Source organism: Ictalurus furcatus, chromosome 16 (assembly GCF_023375685.1).
Source record: "Ictalurus furcatus strain D&B chromosome 16, Billie_1.0, whole genome shotgun sequence".
In the NCBI taxonomy this organism is placed as follows: Eukaryota; Metazoa; Chordata; class Actinopteri; order Siluriformes; family Ictaluridae; genus Ictalurus; species Ictalurus furcatus.
The window spans coordinates 28,733,815-28,759,189 of NC_071270.1; the positions used below are offsets into that span (position 1 = coordinate 28,733,815).

Consider the following 25,375-nt stretch of genomic DNA (forward strand, 5'->3'; position numbering starts at 1 on the left):
TTTGAAAACATTTTAAAAATTCTTTTTAAAAAAATCTGAAAAAAAAAAAAACTTTTTTAAAAATTTGCCGTTTTCTCAAGTTTTTTTTTTTTTTTTAAAGAAAACGAGAAAATAAGTCGTGAGCACACAATAATTACCTAAATTTTTCATAATTTTTTTTAGTATGTATGGGTTTGTTTTTGTTTGTTTAGTTTTTTTTTTTCTTTGCAAAGGCTTAAAAAAAAAGTTCAATTTGCTGAGAGCTTTTGAATAAAAATAAATGCAACGCAGGAAACTATATTTAAAATGATTTATTTATCCGTCATTATTCAGCTCAATGGCGTGAAATCAGTAATTTATACATTTTACAAAAATGTTTACGTTTCCTCATGATATAAAATTTTATATCAAATCACATTCATTATCATTTCTAAAATGTATTTCAGATCATTTATGAAGGTTTGTTGAAATTCAGATTCAGACACACACAAAAAAAAATGAAATGGTGATGGAGTTTACGAGTTAAGGCGACTTTGTGAGGAAAATTATTTTCACCACATTAATATTATCAACACAATCTGAAATCCCTCAACGTTTAAAAAAAAAAACATTTGAACTTTAATAACTTTTAGATTCTGTATCAGTGACCCGAACTTTCCTTCAAAAAATGTTTTTTTTAATTTTATTTTTTATCTCGTGTATTTTTGTCCCTTTTTTTTTTTTGTAAATGTAAATTGTGTTTGAATTATTGTTGGACACATGCGTCCATACACAGAATAGATTTCTTCTTTTTTTTTTTAAATGATTTCAAAATTCAGTTTGAAAAAAATAATGCTTCCTTTCTCTTCCTGTGCGGAACATTTCTTTCTCTCCCGTTTCTTTTTTTATTTCATCATTTTAATATTTTCCTTTTCTCTCTCCCTCTCTCAGAAGCGGATGTCATGGTTCAAAAGAATGAACTAGATATTTTTGTTAATGCATGTCTGCTTCTACCCCAGCCCAGTCCATGACACTACCTCCACCACGTTTCACAGAGGAGGAGAGATCGTTAGTGAAACTAAATCAAAAGAATTTAAAGAATGTGCTTTCAAAACTAAACACACCGGTGAGGAAAAGAGAATGAAATAAACCGAGATCGAGTTTAAACCCATTACCGCGTGCTCACGTCACACAGATTTAACTTCGATTAAAACTAAAATCGTCTACGATTAAAAACAAAGCGTGACCAAAAACGCAGCGTGATCGCTTTCCATGGAAACCAGACTGAGTCGTTAACATTCCGGACAAAATCGAATTCTTTACAGTCGGCACGTGACTAAACTCCTCCCCCAACCTGCTGAGTCCGTGGGATCTTCTTCGCGAGGAAGGTGTGAACATGAGGCCAGATCTTATTGGTTTCAGTTCCGGTGAACGTCGCCAAAACTCCTTTACTCCTGTTACACACACACACACACACACACACACACACACACACACACAAGGACGTGCTGTTAGAGGAAAATAATCAACTTCAGGGTGGTGACAGCAACTACATCCAACAACACAAGAGTCCTTCAGTTAAAAAGTCATTTTTGCTAAAAATAAATAAATAAATAACTTTTACTAAAAGGAGTCGTTTTCATGAAAACCAAAAATAAAATACATTTTTGCTAAAGTGTCATTGTGTTAAAAAAATTAAATGTAAAAAAAAAATAGTTAAAAATACTCATTTTGCTAAAAAACAAAACAAAAAAAACCTTAAAATAATCAATTTTGCCGAGTCATTTTGCAAAATTTTTTAAAAATAAAATAAAATAAAATAAATTATGTTGAAAGGAGTAATTTCGCTAAGAAGTTGGCGCTAGCAGTAACTCTGCTTCTTCATACCACCGCTGTAACAGCTCATAAGAAATGGCGCCCCGTCCTCACCACCTACCTGTAATACTCCAGCACTGGTCGAGTCTGGGTTTCATACGCCTTCAGCCTGCAGGTCACCGTTTCGGGCGTGTCATCGTCCCTCTGCGTCAACGGCTCACCGGTGACATCATCAAGACCCTGCGGTGAACACAGCGCAACACACAACACACTGAGCCAGGATCTTTTAATCAACACCCCACACACACACACACACACACACACACAGAATTAAATAGCGTACATTAGAGTCATCTTTATCACAGGAAGTCTCAATATTTTCTGTCAAATAGTCAAATAGTTCATTTTTAGTTAGTTAATGATTATTTGTGTTTGTTTATTACAAAAGTGGATCATTTTCCCCACATAATCTCCATTTAGAAAAATCTTCATCCACTTCATGTCACTAGGGTTTTTATTTGACTCGTACGTTTCGCATCGTGGAGTAACGGTTAGAGGACACGCCCACAAAGCGTCTAAACGAATCTCTCCACACCCGCTTCATTTCATATCAGTCTCCCACACAGACCTGGCGCGGGTTCACGTCCAGAAATAGCTGCAGTTTACAGTCACACACAACCGACGTGGTCCGGGCCGAGCTCACGTTTAATCAGAAAGCAACCGCACACGACCTTTTTCCCAAGAAAGCAACAAAAAACACTGGAATTTGAATTCAAGTTTGATATTAAAGCCTCAGGGTCAGTCACTGATTTTGTAAAGTATAAATAAATAAATCATTTTTAGAATGATTGAAATTTATTTTCATATTTTAACAATGCTAAACCCTAAATTTTATCTGCAAAAGTAAAAACACCCACATGACCCAGTCAGGTTAATAATCTTACTTAATCTAAGCTTTTATTAATGCATAAAGCTATTATATATATATATATAGAGATAGAGAGAGAGAGAGAGAGAGAGAGAGAGAGAGTTTACTGCAAGAATTGACATTTTTGCGAATAAGAATAATTAAGAAATATAGCTGCAAGCAGCGATGACGGGCCCAAGCACTGCGGTGCCATCACCACCCGGTCGGTGTATGAAAACAACGTGTAGAGAAGCGAGTGCTGTAGAGGAAAACACCCGAATATGCAAAGAGTATTCAAGTTCGATGCGTTACCACGGCTACACCGTTTAAGATATCAAGACTCCGCTCGCAATTTTACATCAGATGTGTTTTGACAATATTCTGACCAAGGTTGAAGCGATTCAGGTAAATATATATATATATATATATATATATATATATATATATATATATATATATGTATAAGAAGACATATATTTAAAAACCTGTTTTAAGTGACGCACTTCCTGCTGCCAGTTGGTGGCGCTATGACCACGTGTGACCAAACATACAGCTCTGGTTTCATCTAAATCACGCCATGCATGCAGAGGATGACACACTTCCTGTTTCCCTTTACCTGCCTTTATTTTCCCTTTAAATTTACTGCCTCGCCATGGCGAAACCGTCCGAGGTATCAAAAATCCCTCCGCAACTTCGCATCTTCCGTGTCTTGGCATAATTTTCTCCATGTTTGGTGACAATCACATCAATCCCCATGGAGGAGCATTTAAAAATGCAGAGCCTGAATTTTCAAAAAATCCACATTAAATCCAAAATCACTCCTAGGATCAGTCCGGAGGAGGAGGAGGATTCCTGTCGTGTGTTTCCGGTACTTTCTTAAAGAGAAACACACACACACACACACACCAGCACTCTGACGCTATAAACACAGCCTTCTAACAGAAACGGCTGTTCCTCAGACGTGACCTTCAAACCGACTCGAAGACTCGGACGCAGGCCGCTCGCGCGTCACGTGGAGATAAGTACACGTCACGTACACCAGCTCCGGAATTCTGCTGAGTAGACTTTTACATTACATTCATACCTTTTTGTTTGTTTGTTTGTTATTTTTAAGAAAGAGCAGCAGAGGCAGGAAGTAAACAGCATTTTCTCTACAGCGTGGCAGGAAGTTGTTTCTCTGAAGGACTTCACTGACCTTCAGAAACTCTGCAGGAAGTCCTGCTCCACGTTCTACACAAACGTTTAACTCCCAGGATAATCACAGGCGGCTTTATGTTTCTAACCTGACGTCCGTCACGCTGCACGCTTCACTGAGAAACAGGCTTCATGATCGTATACCGGTCATAGACTACTAAACAAATAGGAAAGATCAAATAAATAAACAACACAAATCAAGTGAAAATATTCTGAACCGATGAATCTCTGATGTAATATTTCTGTTTAGGAGATCCTTCAGTAAATATTACAAATATGAACCCTATTACTAGACACTTCAAAGCTTAAAATTCTAAACTATTGGCAGATCATTTTATATTTTATGATTTAAAGCGTTTATTTCTAGAAAGAAACAAAACAACAACAACAGCAAAAAGTTCAAGCTTGAAATTCGAATAAATAAATAAATAAATAAACAGTTCAGAATCTCATACTGATTAAGTAATAAACAACTAATCAGAAATATTTCACATATTTGTATATATTTATTTAGAATATTTTCACTTGATATTTGTTTGTTTGTTTGTTTGTTTACGTGTTGTATTTCACAGGAAGAACTCCCATCCAACTTTAAAGTGTCTGCAAAATGCTAAAAGCCGCCCGAACCCAGAGGAACACGTGATTTCTTCATGGGTTTCTCAATAGACAATAACCTTTGACCTTTCCAAAGCCTCAGAAGGAAAGAAGGACAAAGTCTGAGTAAGACAATCGGCCTCTGTTCTCGTCTTAGCCGCTAATCTCTTCAGCGGTTTCATCAGCAGGTCCGAGGTCAGGCCGCTGATTGAGTTTCTTTTATGTAAATAAGATAAGGTCCCGTTAACTCATCTACACCCTGACTGTAATCTCGTCCTGCACCTCTAAAGGACAGATCGTGATGGAGGACACAGCCGAGTGCTGATCTCGTCACTCACGGGGATTTTGGGAGGGTTGAAGTCGACGTTGTAGACGCGGCCGCTGGACAGGTGAACCCAGCGAGACGTCAGACGCTCCTTAATGGTCTCGAACGGCACGTCCAGGTTGATGACGGTGTCCACGGTGATCACGCTGTCTAAACTCTCAGCCTGCGCCACCGTCCGGGGAAAACCTGCCGAGAGAGAGAGTCCAGGTGGAATTCATTTACTCATATTTACATCTAGACGTGTTTAAAAGCTTACAACGTGGCACCGATGCAATTTTTAGGTGAGCAAAAGTATAGGAACAGATCAGTCTTGAAGTAATTGAAAGTGAATAACACGTAATGTTTGGTTGAATCGATCCTGCGCCTCACTGACACCAAACTGCTGGTTTCTTCTTCTGTGAAGCTTCTCCAGGTTTCTCCTGCAGCTTCTTTCAGTAGGTGTTTGTTTCGGGAGGTTTCTCCCTTCAGTCTCCTCTTCAGGAGGTGAGATGCTGATCAGTTGGGTGAAGGTCTGGTGATGGACTTGTCCAGTCTAAAACCTTCCACTCTCCCCCTGATGAAGTCCTGTGTTGAGGTGGAAGTGTGTTTTGGATCGTTGTCTTGCTGCATGATGAAGTTCCTCCTTCGTTTCTCTGTAAATCTGCAGATAAAATGTTCCTGTGAACTTCTGAATTCATTCTGCTGCTCCATCATGAGTTCATCATCAATAAAGGTCAGTGAGAATGTTCCAGAAGCAGCCATGCGAGCCCAAGCCATGACACTACCTCCACCATGTTTCACAGATCAGCTTGTATGTTCTGGATCATGAGCAGATCCTTTCTTTCTCCACACTTTGACCTTTCTGTCACTTTGGTCGAGGTTCATCTCGGTTCCAGAACTTTTGTGGATCATCTCTGTATTTCTTCCAGTCTGGATTTCTGATTCTTACTGCTGATGAGTGGTCTGCATCTTGTGGTTTGGCCTGTACATTTCTGCTCTCGAAGAATTCTTCAAGCAGAGGATAGTGATACCTTCACCCTGCCCTGTGGAGGTTGTTGGTGATGATACAGACTGTTGTTTTGGGGTTTTATTGTTATTGTTTATTGTTTTATTGTTAGATTTTCCCTCTTTTCTCCCATACACAGCTCTCTGATCTTCATGTTGGTTTATCCTTTTTAACCAGAAGTGTGGTCTTCACAGGTGAAACCCAGGGCTCAAACTGTAGACATTCAGAGATAGTAATTCTTTAAACGATCTAACAGGACACACCTGGGCAGCAAGAAACACCTGTCAGTCACATGTTCCAATATTTTTGATCACGTGGGAAAATACTGGGTGGGTTCAGACAAAAGGTGTCGTGTTCTAAGCTGTTTAACACGTCTAGATGTAAATTTGAGGAAATAAAAGCTGAAATTCTGATCTCTCGTCTCATAAACACAGATGGAGTGAAGATGACGTGAGTGTGAGGGAGTCTTACCGTCTAACAGCCAGCTGCTCTGCTCCATGTCTCGGAGGCTGGCCAGGATGAGGCGAGAGATGACATCATCGGGAATCAGCTGACCCTGATCTATACACGACTTCATCAGAAGACCCAGTTCTGTACAGAACACCAAAAAATAAAACTCAACTTGCATTCATATAACATTTTACCCCAGACATGCTCTTACACCGCGGCGCTGCCGAGTTCTGGACTGTGATTGGTCAGGAGGTGGTGATTAGTTCTCTAGAACAGCGGCTCTGTCAGTACCGCAGGTTTATATTAACGCGGTCCTTCTGATACGTTATCGTTTCTATAGTAACGGCTCATTCACAGGGACGTGTACAGCGCACGCTCCGCATACACAGATTTTTCAGTAAGGAGAGTAAATGTTTATGTAACGTGTGTGGAAGGAGTCTCCAGTGTCAGCGCTGTGTAACAGTCAGAGGTGAAGCTGTACGTTTCAGTTTTCCACGTCTTCAGCACAGAGGAGTTTACACTTCTCTACTGTTTCTCTGTAACATGACAAGATGAAAGTATTTTCAAGAGATTAGACAGACCGGACATGTGGAGACTGGAAAAAGAGCCGGGGATAAAACCGTGAGTCTGTGCCCGCTGTAGCGTGGGATTCCTGTCCTTCGCTGACGGAAGAGTAACAGGTTGAACGTTTCGTTCATGCCGACATGCTTTTCTGCTCAACACGGTTGTAAAGAGTGATTATACGAGTCAGTACATCCTTCCTGAACCGATCGGACACTTTTCCTCTGACCCTCGCTCATCAACACGGCGTTTCCACCCACAGAACTGTCACGCACGCGATGTTTTTTGTTTTTCGCTCCACTCTGAGTAAACTCTCCAGACTGCCGTGTGTGAAAATCCCAGATCAGAAAGGAGTTTTAGAAATACTCAAACCAGCCCATCTAGTCCCAACATCCACGCCACGCTCCGAATCACAGAGCTCGCGGTTTTTTCCTCATGCTGATGTCTGATGTGAACGTTAACTGAAGCTCTTGACCCGTATCTGCAGGACTGTAGACACTACGCTGCTGCCACACGATTGGCTGATTAAATAACTGCATGAATGAGTTGGCCCTGCGATGGGTTATCTCCCCGTCCAGGGTGTCCCCCGCCTTGTGCCCCGAGTCCCTGGGACAGTCTCCAGGCTCCACGCAACCCTGTGCAGGATAAGCGCTAGGGAAAACAGATGGATGGATGAACGAGAAGGTGTTCCTAATGAACTGCTCACTGAGTGTGTGTTTTCGGGGGTCTTTCAGGTGAATTCTGATGTACTCGATCCAGTGTATTTAATTTTTCTTCCCACATTCTTTACACGTTACAATCCTTCTGTTATATGAAAGGATATTAAACCCTCTGTAGCCGAAGGGTTACCACGCACCGGCGCATGTTGTGATGTGTCAGTGGATTGGGTAGGGGTGTGTGTGTGTCTGGCTGTAGACCAAAATAAATAAATTAAACCGAGGCCTGCTCCTGAACCTTCAGCTTGTAGTTTCCTCCCTCGTCCCCTGATGAGAGTGTGTAAGTGGAGTGTCCTGTACTTAACATACATACAGAAAAAGAAATAAAACTAGGCTTGTTAGTTTAGTTTGGCCTGAACACTTCTGAGATCTGTGCAGGGAAGTAAGAGTGTGCGTGTGTGTGTGGGTGTGTGTGTGTGTGTGTGTGTGTGTGTGTGTAAACAGAAGATTAAGGAGAGATTAACAGGAAGTGGAAAGTAACACTATGCAGAGAACTCAACTCGAGCAAGAATTTAAATACAAGTTATATATTAGTTATAACCAGTGGCCCAGAGAGCAGGACACTATGTAGGGTAAGGCACCACACACACACACACACACTCACACACACACACACACACACACACACTCACACACACACACACACTCACACACACACACACACACACTCACACACACACACACTCACACACACACACACACTACTCCATGCAAGATTAAAAAACAGCTCACGTAGCGACTCGATTAAAAAGCGTAACGCAGTTTAGTAGAAAACAAAAACAAAAACAAAAACAAGGCAGTAACTTCAGCGCGTGAAAACGTGTGAAATCGTCACGCGCCCGTTTCACTTTCATCTCCCCGCTGTTCCGCTGCACGGATCAGATCAGACACCTGAGCTTCACGATCGGAATTCCTGCTCGGTCTGATCGGGGCTGGAGACAGAGATGACATTAGGAGCTTTCTCACCGCTCTTGGCTTTAATGTTGGCCCGTAACATGTCCCCGCTGGAGAGATGCTGCAGCCCGAAACTTTCAGAGATCCGAGACGACACGGTTCCTTTCCCCGAACCCGGAGGACCCATGATCACGGCCCGGAACAAGTTCCGCACAAGCATCTTTAATCCCGATTCGGATCCACAGCGTGACAAATACTTCAGCTTCCGCTCACCGTGTTTCTCTCTCTCTCTCTCTCTCTCTATCACAAACACAGGATTATATACATAAAAGTGAATCACTAAAGAACCGAATCTCTTCTGAACGACTCCCTGAAGTGTACCGATCGAGAGAACCGATTCTGAAACATCACCGAATCGAATCGAGTTTTTCGGAAAAGTTCCCTTAAAGGAACAGTACAGAGAGAGAGAGAGAGAGAGAGAGAGAGAGAGAGAGAAACATAGAGAGAAACATACAAGTAAATGAATAGTCATACAGACAGATACAATATATAGACACAGATAGACAATAAAACAGACCGATAGATAGAAAGACATACAGATATAAATACACAGATAGACAAACACAACAGGTTGATAGATACTAAATTATAGATTTTACTGTAGTAATAAAATCTAATAAATGACAGTGATAATGTTGCATTAGATATCTATAGGTAATAATAATGTAAACAGGGTTACAAAAGGGCAGAATTGTTCACATATTTGTAGCCCTGGTTCAATATTTTTTAACACACACCCATCGACCTGCCCTCTGTATTTGCCCTTGGTGACACACATTCGTGAAGGCAAGTGGACAAGAAGGTGTCCAGAACAGTAACGAGGTTTCTCGTTTTGAAGATAAGATGATCATTAGGAGTTCTCCTTACCACATACAGCCTCCACCTTCACACAGAAAACAGGACAGGGTGTGCAGTTATAGGAAAATAATCAGTGCCAAAGTTGATTGTTTTTAGATGTTTTATTTCTCTTATACCACAGCATCTTGCCGACCTTTGCAACGTTTTATTTATTAAAGAAATTACATATACTTTTATCCATTTATAGTTACATTTAATACTTATGAAGCAACTTAGTTCCTGTTCTCACTTATGTTATAGCAGCTATAAACACTCGTTCCCTCACCAGCCCTCTCTTTATCTTCTCTCTTTATTCTCTCTCTTTATTCTCCCTCTACAAGTTAATAAGACAAAATAAACACAGCTTGTCTTTTTGTTACAGAGAAACCGCAAAGAAGTGTAAACCCCTCTATCCTGAAGATGTGAGAAAGCTTAAAGTTACAGCTTTACCTCTGACTGACACTGGAGACTCCTTCCATATATGTTACATAAACATTTCTTCTCTTTACAGAAGTTATGTGGAGCGTTTAGAAACGGCAACGTATTAGAACGAGCGCATTGATATAAACCTACGCTACTGTTAGAGCTGCTATTCTAGAGAATTAATCAACACTTTCTGACCAATCACAATCCAGAATTCAACATCTTTAGCTTACATACAGTTTATGATTGGTCACATATTATGATCAAATAATGCTGCATTCCAACCAGGGGAAAACAAACAAACCAACAAACAAACAAAAACAACAATAAAATTAGGAATTTGACATTCCTACACAGGAACTCAGACGGTCTCCTCAACCCCGAGTTCAGGGAGTGACGTCAATTCAAAATGGCCGCTCACAGTAACGTAAACACAGAGACACGTATTCACTTTAAATGAGTTATACTGTATATACTGTACATATTAGCTGTAGATCACTCAACATACAGACATATTCACTTGTTAAATATATAACACCGATTCTACAGTTCATTGTTCTGTGGAAGATCCATCAAAATACATCACTCATCACAGTTAGCTGCTAGCTCGTTGCTAACAGAAGAAGAAAATGGAGGCGTCGAACGCTGCATTATTCTATTTCCGGGATGAACAGAGCTGCAACTCTTAAACCTGACCACAAGATGGCAGTGTCTGATTTGTCTAAGACCTTAAACCCTTCCTATACAGATATTTTATTTTGTTCTGTTTCATTAGTTATAAATGATAACACTGTTATTATCACAGCCTGCCATTATGTATGAACTATAATTACAATTACACTCCTATTCACTCAGGTATTCTCTTCTTTACATTTTCCCCCTCACAGCTGTGAACTGTAAGCTTAAATGATTACAGTTTATCAGCTAAACTGTCCCTAGAAAGAAAAGAAATAAAGGAAACTTAAGAAAGTCCAGTTCCTGAGTCAGTTCAGGAAGGGTAGGACACTATAAATATTCCCTAGAGCTGTTCATTTTCATGTCACGATAATTACACAGCAGTTTTATGGTGGTTTCAGATGTTATCATTATTGTATTGTGTTTAGAAAAGTGCTAGCTGTAGGTCAGAGTGCAGTCTATATGTCATGTAGGACTCATTCACAGAAGGTAGAGGTGTAAACCTGTCCACATTTGAATGCTTTCACCATGACGTTCATCTGATTGTGCTTTCAAAAGACACTCCATGACAACAATACTGTGTTGGGTTTTTTTGTTTGTTCTGATTGTATAGTATGTAGTGGGCATGATGTACTTTACACAGACATGCCGGTTCCTGTTTCTCCATCACCTTCTAAACAATCACAACTTCCTGTTCCCATTAACTGATTTCTCCAGTTTCTTCTTCCTCATTTAAATCATTTTAAAACGAGAGCACACATGGAAATCTGCACCTCTTAAAGGTCTTAAAGGTGCAGTAAGCAATTTTGGCAAAACGTAATGCTGTGTTTGACTTCAGTCTGAACTTTTTAAAAATGATGTCATTTTCCAACTCGGTACGTTCGAGCTAGAAATTGATGAGAAGAGCATGAATGCGTGTGTCTATTAAAGTGTGTGTGCTTTGCTAGCAACAAGCTATCCGGCTAAAATTAGCATCTTTTTTCATCGCTCCGTAGTAAATACTACTATAAACTCATTTAAAAATGTGAATTGATTTGAAGGAACCTTCCTGACCAGGAATTCCGAGTTAAGAGTTTGGGGTTTTTTTTGGTTTAGGTTAGGAAATTTCTGAGTTATGAGCTTTATTCGAATGTAGCATAAGACCTTCAGTGTTTCTCAAACCTTCTCAGACCTTCAGACCTTCTCCCTCTAAAGCCACGCCCATAAAATGACTGACAGGTGCATACTTGTCCTGACTGGTTGCATGCTGATGGTCCACAGAGACATGAGTTACCATTACACAAAAGTGTTTTGAAAGTCACAGACCGCACCTTTAAAATGCATTCTATAGTTAGTACCCGTGTCACCATTATTGCTTAATGATGTTATAATTTTTTTTATATCTAGACCCAGGTGATAATTCTGTGTTATATAAGACTATAAATTGCTCAGTAAGAGTTATTTTTGGCCCATGCAGTCACAACTCCTATCATCTCCAGTGATAATAATTTACAAGGCTTCCTTGGACTTCACTCACCCATGCTCTATTGGTTTCTTAGGAGTGATCACACACACCTGCTATGTCATCGCACGTGTAATAACTCACCAAGGAGCGGCCATGACCTCAGAGTTTCACTTTTTCCCTGAGAGTATAAAGACTTATGAGACATAAGACTGTCGTGGACAGATTATAATCAACATCAAGCGAGAAATTTAAACATTTCGTTTTAATGGATTATTTTAACACCTATTGCAGAAAAGTTTTATAAACTGTAATCGCAAATGCTACTGGTTGTGTTAAAAGTCGCACAAAGCGAGTTAACTAAAAAAAAAAACAACTAATAAAAACATTAAAAGAAATATATATAGCCAAAAGCGATGATGTGTGGGGTCCAAGCACTCCTTGCAATAGCGTTTCCAGTGACCAGCTATTGCCAAGTTACATCAAACAATGAAGACATCATGCATATATACATTCACAGCATGTTTTGTGATGATAGCTTAATGCTAGTTGAATATGTCTTTCAAGGATAATTAAAATACACACAACCTATAATCATGTATTACAGCTAGCTTCACCTTGTTAGAACTGATAGACATGTGGTGTTTACAAATCTCAACATGTTCTGGATTATCGGTGAGGCCCACACTCTCCTGAGCAGTTTGACACCAAACTTAGAAGAAGTTTTACAGCACAGTGAAATTCTTTTCATCGCATATCCCAGCTTGTTGGAAGTTGGTGTCAGAGCTCAGGGGCAGCCATGATACAGCACCGCTGGAGTAGAGATGGTTAAGGGCCTTGCTCAAGGTGGCAGCTTGGTGGTGCTGGGGCTTGAACCCCTGATTTTGTTATCAGTAACTCAGAACCTTAACCGCTGAGTCAACACTGCCCTAAACTTGTGAAGATCCTAGGAGTAGTGCGCAAAAGTAGGTTTTGCATATTATGCAAACGAGCAAAAAAAAAAAATCTATCATGGCAGAAATCAGTAGGCAGGGCCTAGATATGCATGGCTTAGCGGTTAATATATTGGACTACTGTTTGGAAGGTTGTGAGTTCAAATCCCAGCACTGCCAATCTGCTACTACTGGGCTCTTGAGCAAGGCCCTTAACCCTCATCTGCTCAGCAGTATAAATGGTAAGGGTGTCTGTCAAATGCTGTAAATGTAGATCAGTTCAGCTTAAGCCAAGAAAAAGGAGGAAAGAAGAGTTCTATGTAGAACATTATAACAAGGGGTTATACTTTTAGAAAAGATTCCAGATACAGCCTGGCATGGAACCCTTTAACGAACCCTTTTATTGTATTGTACATTATATATATATATATATATATATATATATATATATATATATATATATATATATAAGAGAGAGAGGGAAAGACAGAAAGTGTTGATGATGATGAGTTGAAGAGTATTATTTGTATAATATTGAAATCCTGCGGGTAATGCGGCGGCCAGGACATTGTGGTGGGCGTGGCTTATGCAGAGGAAACGTCTGACGTCATTGACAATGGCCACGCCCATCACGCAGGCACTCCGCAGCAGGATGTTTTCTAGCCCCGCCCCCCTCCGTCAGCACACAGGACTTCGGGGCCAATACGCACTCACACACATTCACACACACTGCCCGGTGGTGTCTGTACACCATGGCCTTGCTGGAGCTCGCTATGCAAGGCTTCTCCATCTTCGGATTTATTTTATTTATTGTCCTCTGGCTCATGCATTTCATGTCCATTATCTACGTGTAAGTAGCGCGCGAGGCTGATTTATTATTGTGTGTGTGTTTGAATCATTTTCTCTATTTATTAATAACATATGTATGTGTTTGCTATCTGTAGACCGCTTCATGCCTCGGAATGGAATATTTAGGGAATATTTATTCATTAGCGTTGATATTCGGAGTGATATTCGGAACCCAAACACATGCTCTATCACTATCACTATCATTATGCTAAGCTAAGCTAACTCCATAGATTCTTTTTTTTTTTTCGTTTTTGTTGACCAGATTAGCCGTTTCTCTAGTTTAACCGTGTATCCTGAATTCTTATTTTCTTTTCTTGTTCGGTTTATAAAAAAAATGTTCCAGTGGTTTAAATAAACCTTCTGCTCCTGGCACGAACATTCACATTAAACATTAACGTTAAAACATTTTAGCTAGCTTATCTTTTCTTGCTAACTCAGCGACTTAACCATAAATACCTCCTGAAATGTTATAATACACACAGGAAGTCTAAATATTTAATAAACCACTACACTATTAGTATAGTATCATGATTCGTGTAGTTTAAAAGATATATATATATATATATATATATATATATTTGTTAAATCCAGGTGCTGTATTTACTCATAAGAACAGTAAATATAAGTATATTGACCTATTTTTAAAACAATCTAGACACTTCTTTCGGATTAAAAGAGGATTAAATTTCATAATCGTTGTTTTAAAATGTCTTATTTATTAGAAATGAGCTTATAAAGCTTGTAAAAACTCGCTGTTGTTCAGAGATTAAACCCCAATATCCACCGGAGGTGCTCCGGTTATATCGCGATACTAATCACACATGATCACGATACTACGATGATACCGCAGTTATATATTTAAAAAAAAAAAAACTACACGAAATGTCTGAGTGTTTGTTGCTGAAGGTTTCTATGAGCGTATAAAACTTATCGGTTTGAGAAATGCAGGTTGTTGCAGAAATCGTATTGCTCGGATTAACTAAACGGCGTGAATTTGTAATTTAAAGTGTGTGTTTGATGGTTTTTGAACACTAACATGTTATGAAGTGGGTTTATATTGTGTGTGTGTGTGTGTGGTAATGGTGTGTTCTGGACCTGGATTACCACACATGCTTGCTCGATTTTCTGCCTCGTTGCACTAATTGGGGAAACAACAAAGTCAGTTTTTTTTTTTTGATTATTATTTTTTTTAAATGCACTGTTCTTCAGCAGTGTATTTAAATCCTCAAATGGTCTAATCTGAAAGTAAATACGTAGAGCTTTATGGAGACGGGTTCTTTCCCCGGGTCTGGAGATCACACACAGGATCACACATTCCTACTTACTGACGTCTGGTCATGAGGCAGAGTTTAAAAACGGTCGAGCGAGCATCACATCGAGATCTCTCTCTCTCTCTCTACCGTCATGATCGTTTCCTTAAACTCAGCCGAAAGCACCAATACCGAAGAGATCTGATGTAGCTTAGATAGGTTAAATCTTCTTGTACGTTGTCGTACGATTTTACAAGGAAATCGATCGATAAATGAAACGGACAGAAAATACCCCCTCGACGCTCTCGCTCTCTCTGTGAAGAACGTGCGTGTTTGTGCGAGCGTGTTTTCCGGATCTCGACGATCGATGACGTAAACAGAGCGTAAGAGGTTTTATTGCGATTAACTTAAAAAGTGGGGGGTAAAACGATTTTGGTTGAATAGAACGTTGTATGGTTGTCATGGTAACATTTAAAAAAAAAAAATCATTTCCTGTATTCTGAACAGCGGTGGAGAAATGATTAGCACGATGAATTATTAATACGTGATTTAATATCGGATTGTATTTGCTGTAAGCGCGATACGTAATGATAACGTTAACGATACTTGCCGAGGATACGCGCTGTTCTTACTCACGTGGAGCCACGTGGAAAAAAAAAAACTCCTCAGTTTTGCTGTGGAAAATAAAAACGACTCGGGAAGAACATTTTTGTCCTTGACGCAACAAGAGAAATATCTGCAGGTCGTCACTGAAACATTCCCCGAAGATGATGTCATGTTTTACACTTATCCAGATAACTATCTCCTCATACGTTGGGGTTAGATTACATGTGGTCAGTGCTGTTCTTTTAGAAGCAACTAGAACACTCTTACACTCCGTGAGAGATTTTATTACGACGTCGTTATGATTTTTACTTTTAATTTGAGCAAAAGTCCACGCTCTGTGTTTTCTTTCCTCACGTAAGGATGCACTGACTTGCCCTACGTCGGAACTCGTCACGGTCTGACATTCAGGATTGTTACCGGATCCTTCTCAGTGATGTTGCACTTGAGCACGAGACGGGACTTGTCTTAGAACTCCTTGCTTTCACAACAGACGCACGCAATGTTAATCTCCACGATCATCGATCACGTCACAAAGTCCTTCACTTCTCATGTTAGTGCTTGTGCGTGTATCCGTCTTACTGAAACTCCACATCCTCGCTCTTTTCCTTGGAATTCTTCATGCTTTAATGAGTCTGAGAAAGTCCCGGCAGGTCGGAGAGGCGTATCGGGTCGTGAGAGCGGAGCGGGACGTGTTTCCTCTTCACCGTGATCCTTATATTTGATCGTTATATTTTTATTTCCTACACCGACAGGCGATTCTTCGTTTTCTACGTACGTCTACGCTCGTATGATTTAAATTATTTTTTCGGTTCTATGCAAATTAGGCACGTGACCGATCCAAACGATGGACTCGGACCAAGCCTGCGGTCCGACGTTTCTCCAACATACAAAATGTAAATCACACCCGATTCGATTTCCACACTCGTTAGTGTGTTATTTAATTTCTGTTTAAATGCTTAGAAGATAATATACAGCTACGAGGGTTTCTCATCAGAATGGGGAAAAAAATCGCTGGACACGCCACGCCCTCAAGCGACATACTACAAGACACACGTCGCCTGCTAGCGGGGATGGAGATCGTAGCTTTTTTGTTTTGCGTGAAGTGTCATAAGTCGGAGATACTAAATCCTAAAATGGCGGGTTGGTGTGAAATTGATTCTTTTGATTCATTTGTTGTTTGGTTTCGCTTTCACGCTGAGAATCAATAAAGAGTCAGATGGAACCTCTGTGCGGTTCTTTACTCAGGAACTAAGAGCTATGGTCACAGTCTGCCTCCCGATGAACTTCCAGGTGAATCGACTCCTGAATCGAGTCGACTGTAGGAACCGAAACGACTACCCCGTGGTATTTGGGTTGTTTGGGTAGCTCTGCAGGAATGCCGTGTGTGTTGTTGATACTTGGAGAAAATAAACATAAAATATTTCATACCTGTTATTTATATAATTTATCGAGTCGTTTATTTAGCGCCGGCTCCCGGTTTTCTCCTTGATTTCTACACACGCTTTTTGTTTGTTTTTCCACCGTTGTAGTTTTGAAGGAGTTTGACGAGGATGTTTTCATCCCCACACACACACACACACACACACACACACACACACACCTCACTTGAATGATATTTTTTTGCTTTTTGTTTCCTGTAACTAAATGTAACGGCTCCATAACCAAACCGAATCAAATAGTAAATCAATCAAAAGAATCAAATTTGCGCTGATTCAGAGTCGACACACGGACTAATAGATGTGAACGCTCAGTAAATCTCAGACCTATTGTCTTTTATCATTTCTGTATTATTGATCTGTGGATGTTCTCTACGCTGTGGTCACATGGCAGGAGTTTCATCAGAGCAAATGCCAACACCGCCATCTTGCTGACTTCCTGTGGTGTAAAGCTGTGTTGCATTTAGCGCTAGTCTGATGTGTATGTCACTGCTCTGTGTCGATCTAGTGTGTTTATTGTTCTCAGAATTAATCTCAGTTTAATCTTTAACCAGGTTTTAATCTAAAATCGTGTAAGAGAGTGAAAAATCAGGGTAAGGGGAAAAAATATTTTATGTTTATTTATAAATATTATATGGTGTGAAGAAGGTAGTAAATAGAAGAAAAGAACAAATACCTACGCACAGAGCTCACAGAGGTGTTAGCCACTCGTAGGCGTCTGTGAGCTCGTGTATGTATGTGGAAGAGGGCGGATAGCGTTTTCCTCCGAGTGAGTCACGCCACCCGGTGACGCAGCACAGAATAAAACCGCTTAGCCACGACATAGCTACTCGTAACGCAGTCATTTTTAAATTCACCGTCCTAACTACGTAAATACTCGTTCTCAGAACCAAAACATTTACGTTTTATAACGAAACGTAAAAGATTTTTTACAAACAGAGCATCGATATCGCACGGCATCTGAATGAAGGAATACCAGCGCAGCGTGACGTAACGAATACGTAATTCTTTTCACGTCAGCTCTAGTTCTTACGACAGCAGCGTGTCCGCTGCGCTCTGATTGGTCAGCGCTTGATTTGTAATTTGCATAAAGTTAAAACTAGCTACACTTGTAGTGAGTAAGGCTGTGCGATGAGTCGATTATAATATCGATATCGTAATAAATTATATCGTGATATATAAAAGACCCTGGAAGGAGCCGATAGAATTAAAATTTATTAAAAACATTAAAATAGTAAAGATTATAATGGAGAATGCTTTTTCCTCCTTTTCTGTAAACAGATTTTTTCTCCTTCTTTCGAGTGTTAAGTATTTATTTTTGATATTATTAATTTTTAAAAAATGTTTTTAAGTAAGTTTGTACCGCATTAAAGTAGAGATGGCGAACCGAACAGAAGGTCTCTCGGGAATTTTATTGCGTTCCGATGGGAAAGAGTCCAGGTTCTTTCCGAAAAGAGAGAGACGAGGTTCTGCATTCGAAGCTTATTATCCTCCTTTTCTTCTTCTTCGTCTGTTTTGTTTAGTCTTTTTGTGAATAGACGCAGCTGCAGCGTGTTCTCCAAACCAACTGGCTTCATTTCAGGAATTTTCACGGATAAATACTCGGCGTGGAGGTCGAAGGATAACTTCAGTAATCGGATAAAACTCTGGAGGAGGAAAAATGTGTCGAGCTTTTTCTTTAAGGGAGAACAAAAATATTGGAATTTTATCGTAATGGAAATGTAGGATTTAAAATCACTTTTTATTAGACTTGTTTTCATTATTTTATCAAACATATTTGCGGAGGTACATTTTAACGGTAGCATTTACCATTTTTGACTTTTCGTTGCTATGGCGATACGTTACGCCTTCTGTACATTTTCTAAATTTAAGAAGGGAAAAAAAAACCTTTCATCCGAACTGAGTCACTGAAAGGGAAAGGGGCATGTATAAGACGTTTATTTCTCATCTACCTTATTTTCACTTTGCTACGTGAACTTTGAGCTTTGACCTGTGAGTCTCGTGAGCCAGTGGCAAGCAAGAAGGCGGGACTATGGCCTGATTGGTCGGTAAAAAAATGCTGCTCTATCGGGGGGGGGGGGGGGGAAACGTTACTTCTACGTACGCATACTTTACAAAAGTATGATTTTTGACTCGTTGCATCATATCACTCCTTTCTAGGGTTTTTTAAAAAAACTTGAGCAGCGAACAAACCGAACATAAAGAAAATATGTTTTTTTAAACTCGAGTGCATCACGTGGTGATTTTTTTTTCTTTCAGAAATGGATTACTTAACTGATCAATAGAGTTAGAATTATTTATTTTATTTAAAAAAAATCGCATAAAAATTCACAAAAAGTTTACTGCTGAAAATCTGTTCTGAGAATTTTATTTTAAACACTTCAACAGATATCACAAAACATTAACATCGAAGCAGCTGTTCTCTATTCAGTTTATAATGATTTGAATTCTTTTTATTTTTTTCTTCCTAAAGCCTTATTCAGACAGGATTAGTTTTCCATGTAGAGGTGTGGCCTCATTATTAGCAGAGTGTCTGTACAGGACTTCACTCCAGCGGGGTTCAGTGAAGATACTGAGTTCCTAGCATGTGTCATGTGACCTACTAATGATCAGGCGTGACCACACCCCCTACAACAAGCACTTATTATAAAGATTGAAACAATCGGTGTGTGTTAAAATGAGGTGTGTGTGTGTGTGTGTGTGTGTTACACATGGAGTTTATACATGGTGAAGACATGCCCACCTGTCTGAGTTTATATTTCAGAATTTCTAGACGTACTCTTAACGAACGCACACACACACACACACACGTCTGGAAAAACTACCTCCCCAGAAAGAAGAGTTTCCTTTTGTTTTATACGACGGACGAAGATTACACCTTAAAGTTTTACTTTCATTTTCACCAGATTCAATACCGCTATTTTTTTTTTTTTTTTTTTTAGACCAAGTTCTCATACTTTGGAAAATTGATACCTAGAACTGCTGTTTGTGTACACACACATACACACACATACGTCATGGTGAAACTAACTGGAGTGTGTGTGTGTGTGTGTGTGTGTGTGTGAGAAACTGGATCTGCAGCTCAACCTGTTGGATCACCTCGTGTCTCTGATCCGTGTCTCTCTCTGTCTAACACACTGCATGATTCATACTGTATGCACACACACACACACACACACACACACACACACACACACACACGCAGAGTTATGGGATCATCACGTTAGGTGGGGTAAAGATTCCAACTACAAAATTACATCATGATCACAAACGTCCGAGTGAAAAATCTCCAGAGATCTAAAAAGAAAGGATTATTCCAGACCGCTTGCGTCAAACAACTTTAAAATTCATTCAAACGAAGCAATTGTTCTTTCCTTCTTTCTTTTTTTTTTAAACGATTATATGATCGGCTTAAATTTTGTACTGAATCTTTTAAATTGTAAAATATTAAATTAAATCTAATTACTGCTTTGTAAATGTCATTTTTCCTCCTTTTCAGTGTTTTTTCCCCCAAACTCGGTTCCTCTCGGATTAGTTCCATCATAGAAATGTCTTAAAATATCATGGTAGGATAATTCTGCCATCATGCTCCGTTGTGATCGACTTCACCGTCGTGAAAATGTTTAATAAATGTAATTATAGAAACGATTAGAGCTTCTGAAAGACCGAACGCAGTGCTGTGTTTCCTGTCTGAAGATTATTAGCAGTAATGTGTGTATTTACTCGGCGGAGAAAATATGCGAGTGCTCATCGCGTACTCGGATTGCTGCCGTTTGTATCTACTGACTAAATATTTTCTTTAATTAATAATTAAGTTCTTTGTTTTTGCTTAAGATTAATGTTTGTGTAGCGATCAGTATTTGGGTTTTAACTGCTGGTTAAACCAACATGCGTATGCATTTGTGTTGCAAGGATTGATTACTGTGTGTGTGTGTGTGTGTGTGTGTGTGTGTGTGTGTGAGAGAGAGAGAGAGCGTGATTAAAAAATCTATCCATTGTGTAGTAATGACCATGTAGGATTTAACCTATAGGGTGTTTCTACATCTGTAAAGCTGTGTAAATCGCTTGGTATTCAGTGAGCTTTTATTAAAGGTGTGTCTTAAGAACCTCTTAAAAAACAACTTCAGTGATACGTTATTGCGCAGATGCTAAACACGCCAATCCTACAGAAGACAAACTGAGCCACAGACGACAAAATAACGACCAAACGGCGTGCGGTAAATCTTCCAGTAACGCAGCTCGGCCACCGCAGAATGTCAGCTGCCCCAGACACGCACTAACTCCTCCTTCTCTTATAGGGCGTTTTTACTTTTGTCCTCATTGAACCGCTAGTCTTTGTCTTAATTAATGGATTTGTTTTCTTTCAAGCTATTAATGTGACGTGGCGGAGTTTCACAAAACGTTCAATAAACTGAAATAAACAATTTAAATGTAAGTGTGTAATTCACATGTATAAATAATATATTTATAATATATATAAAATAATACACACACAACAATTTTGACAATTGTACGTTTTTAAGCCGATTAATCGAGGTTCACGTTAGTGAGCCAAGTTATATACGGTGAAAACTCCAGGAACCAATCGTAGGATACGACCCCGCCCCCCTCCACCCAACTAGCTGCATTAGAATCTCCTGCCAAATGATTTACGAATGAATTTGTTCGGATCTTTGCGTGATTAGTGACTCGATGAGCAGGGGGGTTTTTTTTAGGTCCAAAATTTGGACGTGACGCCTCATCGAGGCCGCGCTTTAGAGATTGACGTTGTTCCTGTATCTGGTTTCTATGGAGACCGTAGCGCTAAAGCTCGCTAAACGCATTAACTTCTCCCTCCACAGCCGCTTGCATCTCAATAAGAAGAGCGGAGATAAACAGCCGTACAGCAAACTGGCCGGAGTGTCTCTGCTCAAACCTCTGAAGGGCGTCGACCCGAATCTCGTCAGTAACCTCGAGACCTTCTTCGAGCTCGACTACCCCAAGGTAAGAAAAAAATTCATCTGATATCGAGATCACGATCAGTTATGTTACGATATCGGCAGCATCAATTGGAAGCAAAAAAAAATCAAAAATTTCCTTCTTCAGTAGTGTAAATATTTCCTTTTTTACTTCAATTTTATGATTCAGTTTGAAAGCGATTCTCGATGCATTAATTATTTAAAATTAAAATAAAAATTCCGCATGTTTTAGGTTCTCATGTTGAAGTTTTAGTTTATTAAAACACAAATCATGAATTGTTATTTTTTTTTATTTTGGCTAAATGACCCTAATCTACACACACTAAAAGTAGGTTTATAGTAAGAAATATCAAATATTTGTAACAATAAATGAATAAAAATCAATCTGGAACATTAAAGTGAATGATACAAGAGTTTAGTTTGTTTTTATTTGTATGATGCGTTGCACTTTTTATCGTATTAATATAGACTCATTTAGGACTGAGCGATAATGACAAAAAAAATCATGTGATAATGTCATACGAAACACAATATATACAGTTCCCTCCATTAATATTGGCACCCTTGGTAAATATGAGCAAAGAAGGCTGTGAAAAATTTTGTTGTTTAAACTTTTGATCTTTTGTTTAAAAATAAATTCACAAAAATCCTCTGCTCTCATGGATATCAAACAATCACAAACACAACACGGGCTTATCCAAAAATATCTTTGTAAAATATAGGTGTACAGCAATTATTGGCACCTCTATGAATTCGTATATGAGAAATATATTTGAAGTGTATTCCCATTGATGTTTTACATTTTTTTTTAGTGCACCTGGGTGACTCGGAACAGGAAATTGTTCAACCATGACTTCCTGTTACACAGGGGTAAAAATATGAGGTAACACACAGGCCAAATTTCCTTAGTCATTCAAAACAATGGGTAAGAGCGAGGAATACAGCTGTGATGTGCGGGAAAAGGTTGTTGAGCTTCACACAATGGGGCGTGTCTATAAGAAAATAGCACAAGCATTGAAAACGCCCGTTTCCACCATCAGGGCAATAATTAAGAAGTTCCAGTCCACTGGAAATGTTATGAATCCACCTGGAATTGGACGTGTGTCTATATCGTCTCAACACACTGTGAAGAGGACGGTTCGAGTGGATAAAAATCTCCAACGATCACAGCTGGAGAACTGCAGAAGTTAGTTGTGTCTTGGGGTCAGAAAGTCTCCAAAACTACAATCTGAAGTCACCTACATTACCACAAGCTGTTTGGAAGGGGTTCAGGAAAAAAGCCTCTACTCTCATCCAAAAACAAACTCGAGCGTCTTTAGTGTGCAGACACTACTGGAACTTCAAATGGGATCGGGTTCTACGGTCAGATGAAACCAGAATAGAGCTTTTTGGTAATAAACACCAGAGGTGGTTTTGGTACACAGAGAGGTAGCCGTATGGAAAAGTACCTCATGTCCACGGTTAAATATGGTGGAGGATCTTTAATGTTTTGGGGCTGTTTTTCTGCCAGAGGACCTGGACATTTTGTTAGGATACATGGCATCATGGACTCTATCAAATATCAACAGAGATTAAATGAAAACCTGACTGCCTCTGCCAGAAAGCTTCAAATGGGCCGTGGTTGGATCTTCCAGCAGGACAATGATCCAAAACATCATCAAAATCAACACAGAAATGGTTTACTGACCACAAAATCAAGATCCTGCCCTGACCATCCCAGTCCCCTGACCTGAACCCCATAGAAAACCTGTGGGGTGAACTGAAGAGGAGAGTCCACCAGCGTGGACCTGAAATGTGAAGGATCTGGAGAGGTTCTGTATGGAGGAACGCTCTCAGATCCCTCGCCATGTATTCTCCAACCTCATCAGGCGTTATAGGAGAAGACTCAGAGCTGTTATCATGGTAGAGGGAGCTAGCACAAAGTACTGACTAAAAGGGTGTCAATAATTGTTGCACACCTATATTTAACAAAGATATACCGTAATTTTCGTACTATTGAGTGCACCTGAATATAAGCCGCACCCACAAACTTTAAAAAGAAAAAAAAATTTGTACATATATAGGCCGCACTTGTCTACAAGCCGCAGGTGTCCACGTTGTAACATGAGATATTTACACAGAAAGATGTCACACAGAAAGATTTTTTTTACTTTTAATTAAATACGTACCGTAAATGCTTTTTTCCGAACAGTACCTGTAACGCGGCTGGTAAAAAAAAAAAAAAAAATACAGTTGCTTACCAGGAAAAGTCATTGATCGCTATCTTCATCTTCCTCCTGCGCACTAAAACCACTAAAGTCGTCTTCTTCAGTGTCGGAATTGAACCGCCACAGAATTAGCGGTATTTCGTCACACACTTCCTCAGTCTCTCTTTTGTTGTCGCTCTCAATGTCACTTACGTCTCGAGGCAAATTCGCCCTTGAGCGTGTGCTGTCCTCTTCATCACGCAGCAGTCCAGCCTTTCGAAACCCGTTGGTGATGGTAGATTTTTTGACACTGCTCCACGCTGTTAGGATCCGCTGGCAGACTTGAGCAAAAGTTGCTCTTCGCATGCTATTTCCTTCTTCGACAACCAGATCGATCGCCTTTAACTTGAAAGTTGCATCATATGCATTTCTTCGTGTGTTTTCCATGATGAGGGGGTGTGCATGAAGCGCAAAATGACCGATCTGAAGAATTTAGTGTGAGTGCGTTGATTTAATTCGAACAGTTTCACTGGTCCACTGTGACCTGTTCGGTAATTTCATTGGTCCGATGTGACGAGGCTAAATGTTTTGGCGGCATGAAGCTCCTTAGCCCGTAAAAATCCATAAATTAGCCGCATCATTGTTTAAGCCGCAGTGTTCAAAGCGTGTGAAAAAAGTAGCGGCTTATAGTCCAGAAATTACGGTATTTGGATAAACCCGTGTTGTTTGCAATTGTTTGACATCCATGAAAGCAGAGTATTTTTGTGAATTTTTTGAAACAAAAGGTTAAACAATAAAGACAATTTTTCACAGCCTTCTTTGCTCATATTTACTAAGGGTGCCAATATTAATGGACAAAACTGTATAATGAAAAACTGGCAGCGAAAAGTCGCTTAAAAATATTTTTAGTTGCTGAATCCCTGGGGTTTGTGTGAAGACCCAGGTGATCTGTGTATCAGAGGGATTGTGTGTGTTTTTAATTGGCTCTAAACTCGTTTAGTCGGGCGTTCCCGCAGGACACACACGCACACACACATGCTCTTATCACTCAGTGACTCATTATTACTGACTTACAACAAACCTCACCTGACGAGGAGTAGTGTGTGTGTGTGTGTGTGTGTGTGTGTGTGTGTGTGTGTGTGTGTGTGTGAGAGAGAGAGATGGAGAATAGAAGAGATTATTTATCTTGGTGAGAGATTTATTTAATAATTTGAAATGGTAACATGGAGGTGATTATAAATCACAGATGTTCTCTCTCTCTCTGCATTTTACTCTGGAGTTTACTTTGGGTTTCAGTACTACTTTTCAGTACTACTGCACATT

General features: G+C 39.6%; 2 protein-coding genes across 2 annotated transcripts in view; one reads left to right on the forward strand and one right to left on the reverse strand.

The window, feature by feature from the left end:
- Positions 1-676: 676 nt before the first annotated feature.
- Positions 677-8,761, reverse strand: ak3 (adenylate kinase 3). The gene is made up of 5 exons (XM_053645583.1): positions 8,472-8,761; positions 6,250-6,369; positions 4,807-4,979; positions 1,895-2,013; positions 677-1,412 (listed from the first exon to the last, which is right to left on the reverse strand). The coding sequence occupies exons 1-5, from the start codon at positions 8,617-8,619 to the stop codon at positions 1,295-1,297; spliced, it is 678 nt and encodes a 225-aa protein (XP_053501558.1). The 5' UTR covers positions 8,620-8,761; the 3' UTR covers positions 677-1,294.
- A 4,706-nt stretch (positions 8,762-13,467) lies between these two features.
- The window catches only part of ugcg (UDP-glucose ceramide glucosyltransferase), a 32,134-nt gene continuing 20,226 nt past the window's right edge, over positions 13,468-25,375 (forward strand). The window contains exons 1-2 of the mRNA XM_053645330.1: positions 13,468-13,617; positions 21,750-21,891. Coding sequence (XP_053501305.1) covers positions 13,520-13,617; positions 21,750-21,891 — 240 coding nt within the window. The 5' untranslated portion in view covers positions 13,468-13,519. The remainder of the gene's footprint in view (positions 13,618-21,749; positions 21,892-25,375) is intronic.

What these genes read in the sequence shown, in the direction of transcription:
- ak3 (XM_053645583.1), bottom strand. Translation starts at nt 8,619, where the DNA reads ATGCTTGTGCGGAACTTGTTCCGGGCCGTGATCATGGGTCCTCCGGGT. An exon ending in GAGCAGCTGGCTGTTAGACG is followed by an intron (nt 4,980 to 6,249) that starts GTAAGACTCCCT and finishes CTCTCTCGGCAG; the next exon opens with GTTTTCCCCGGACGGTGGCG. An exon ending in CCAGTGCTGGAGTATTACAG is followed by an intron (nt 1,413 to 1,894) that starts GTAGGTGGTGAG and finishes TGTGTGTAACAG; the next exon opens with GAGTAAAGGAGTTTTGGCGA.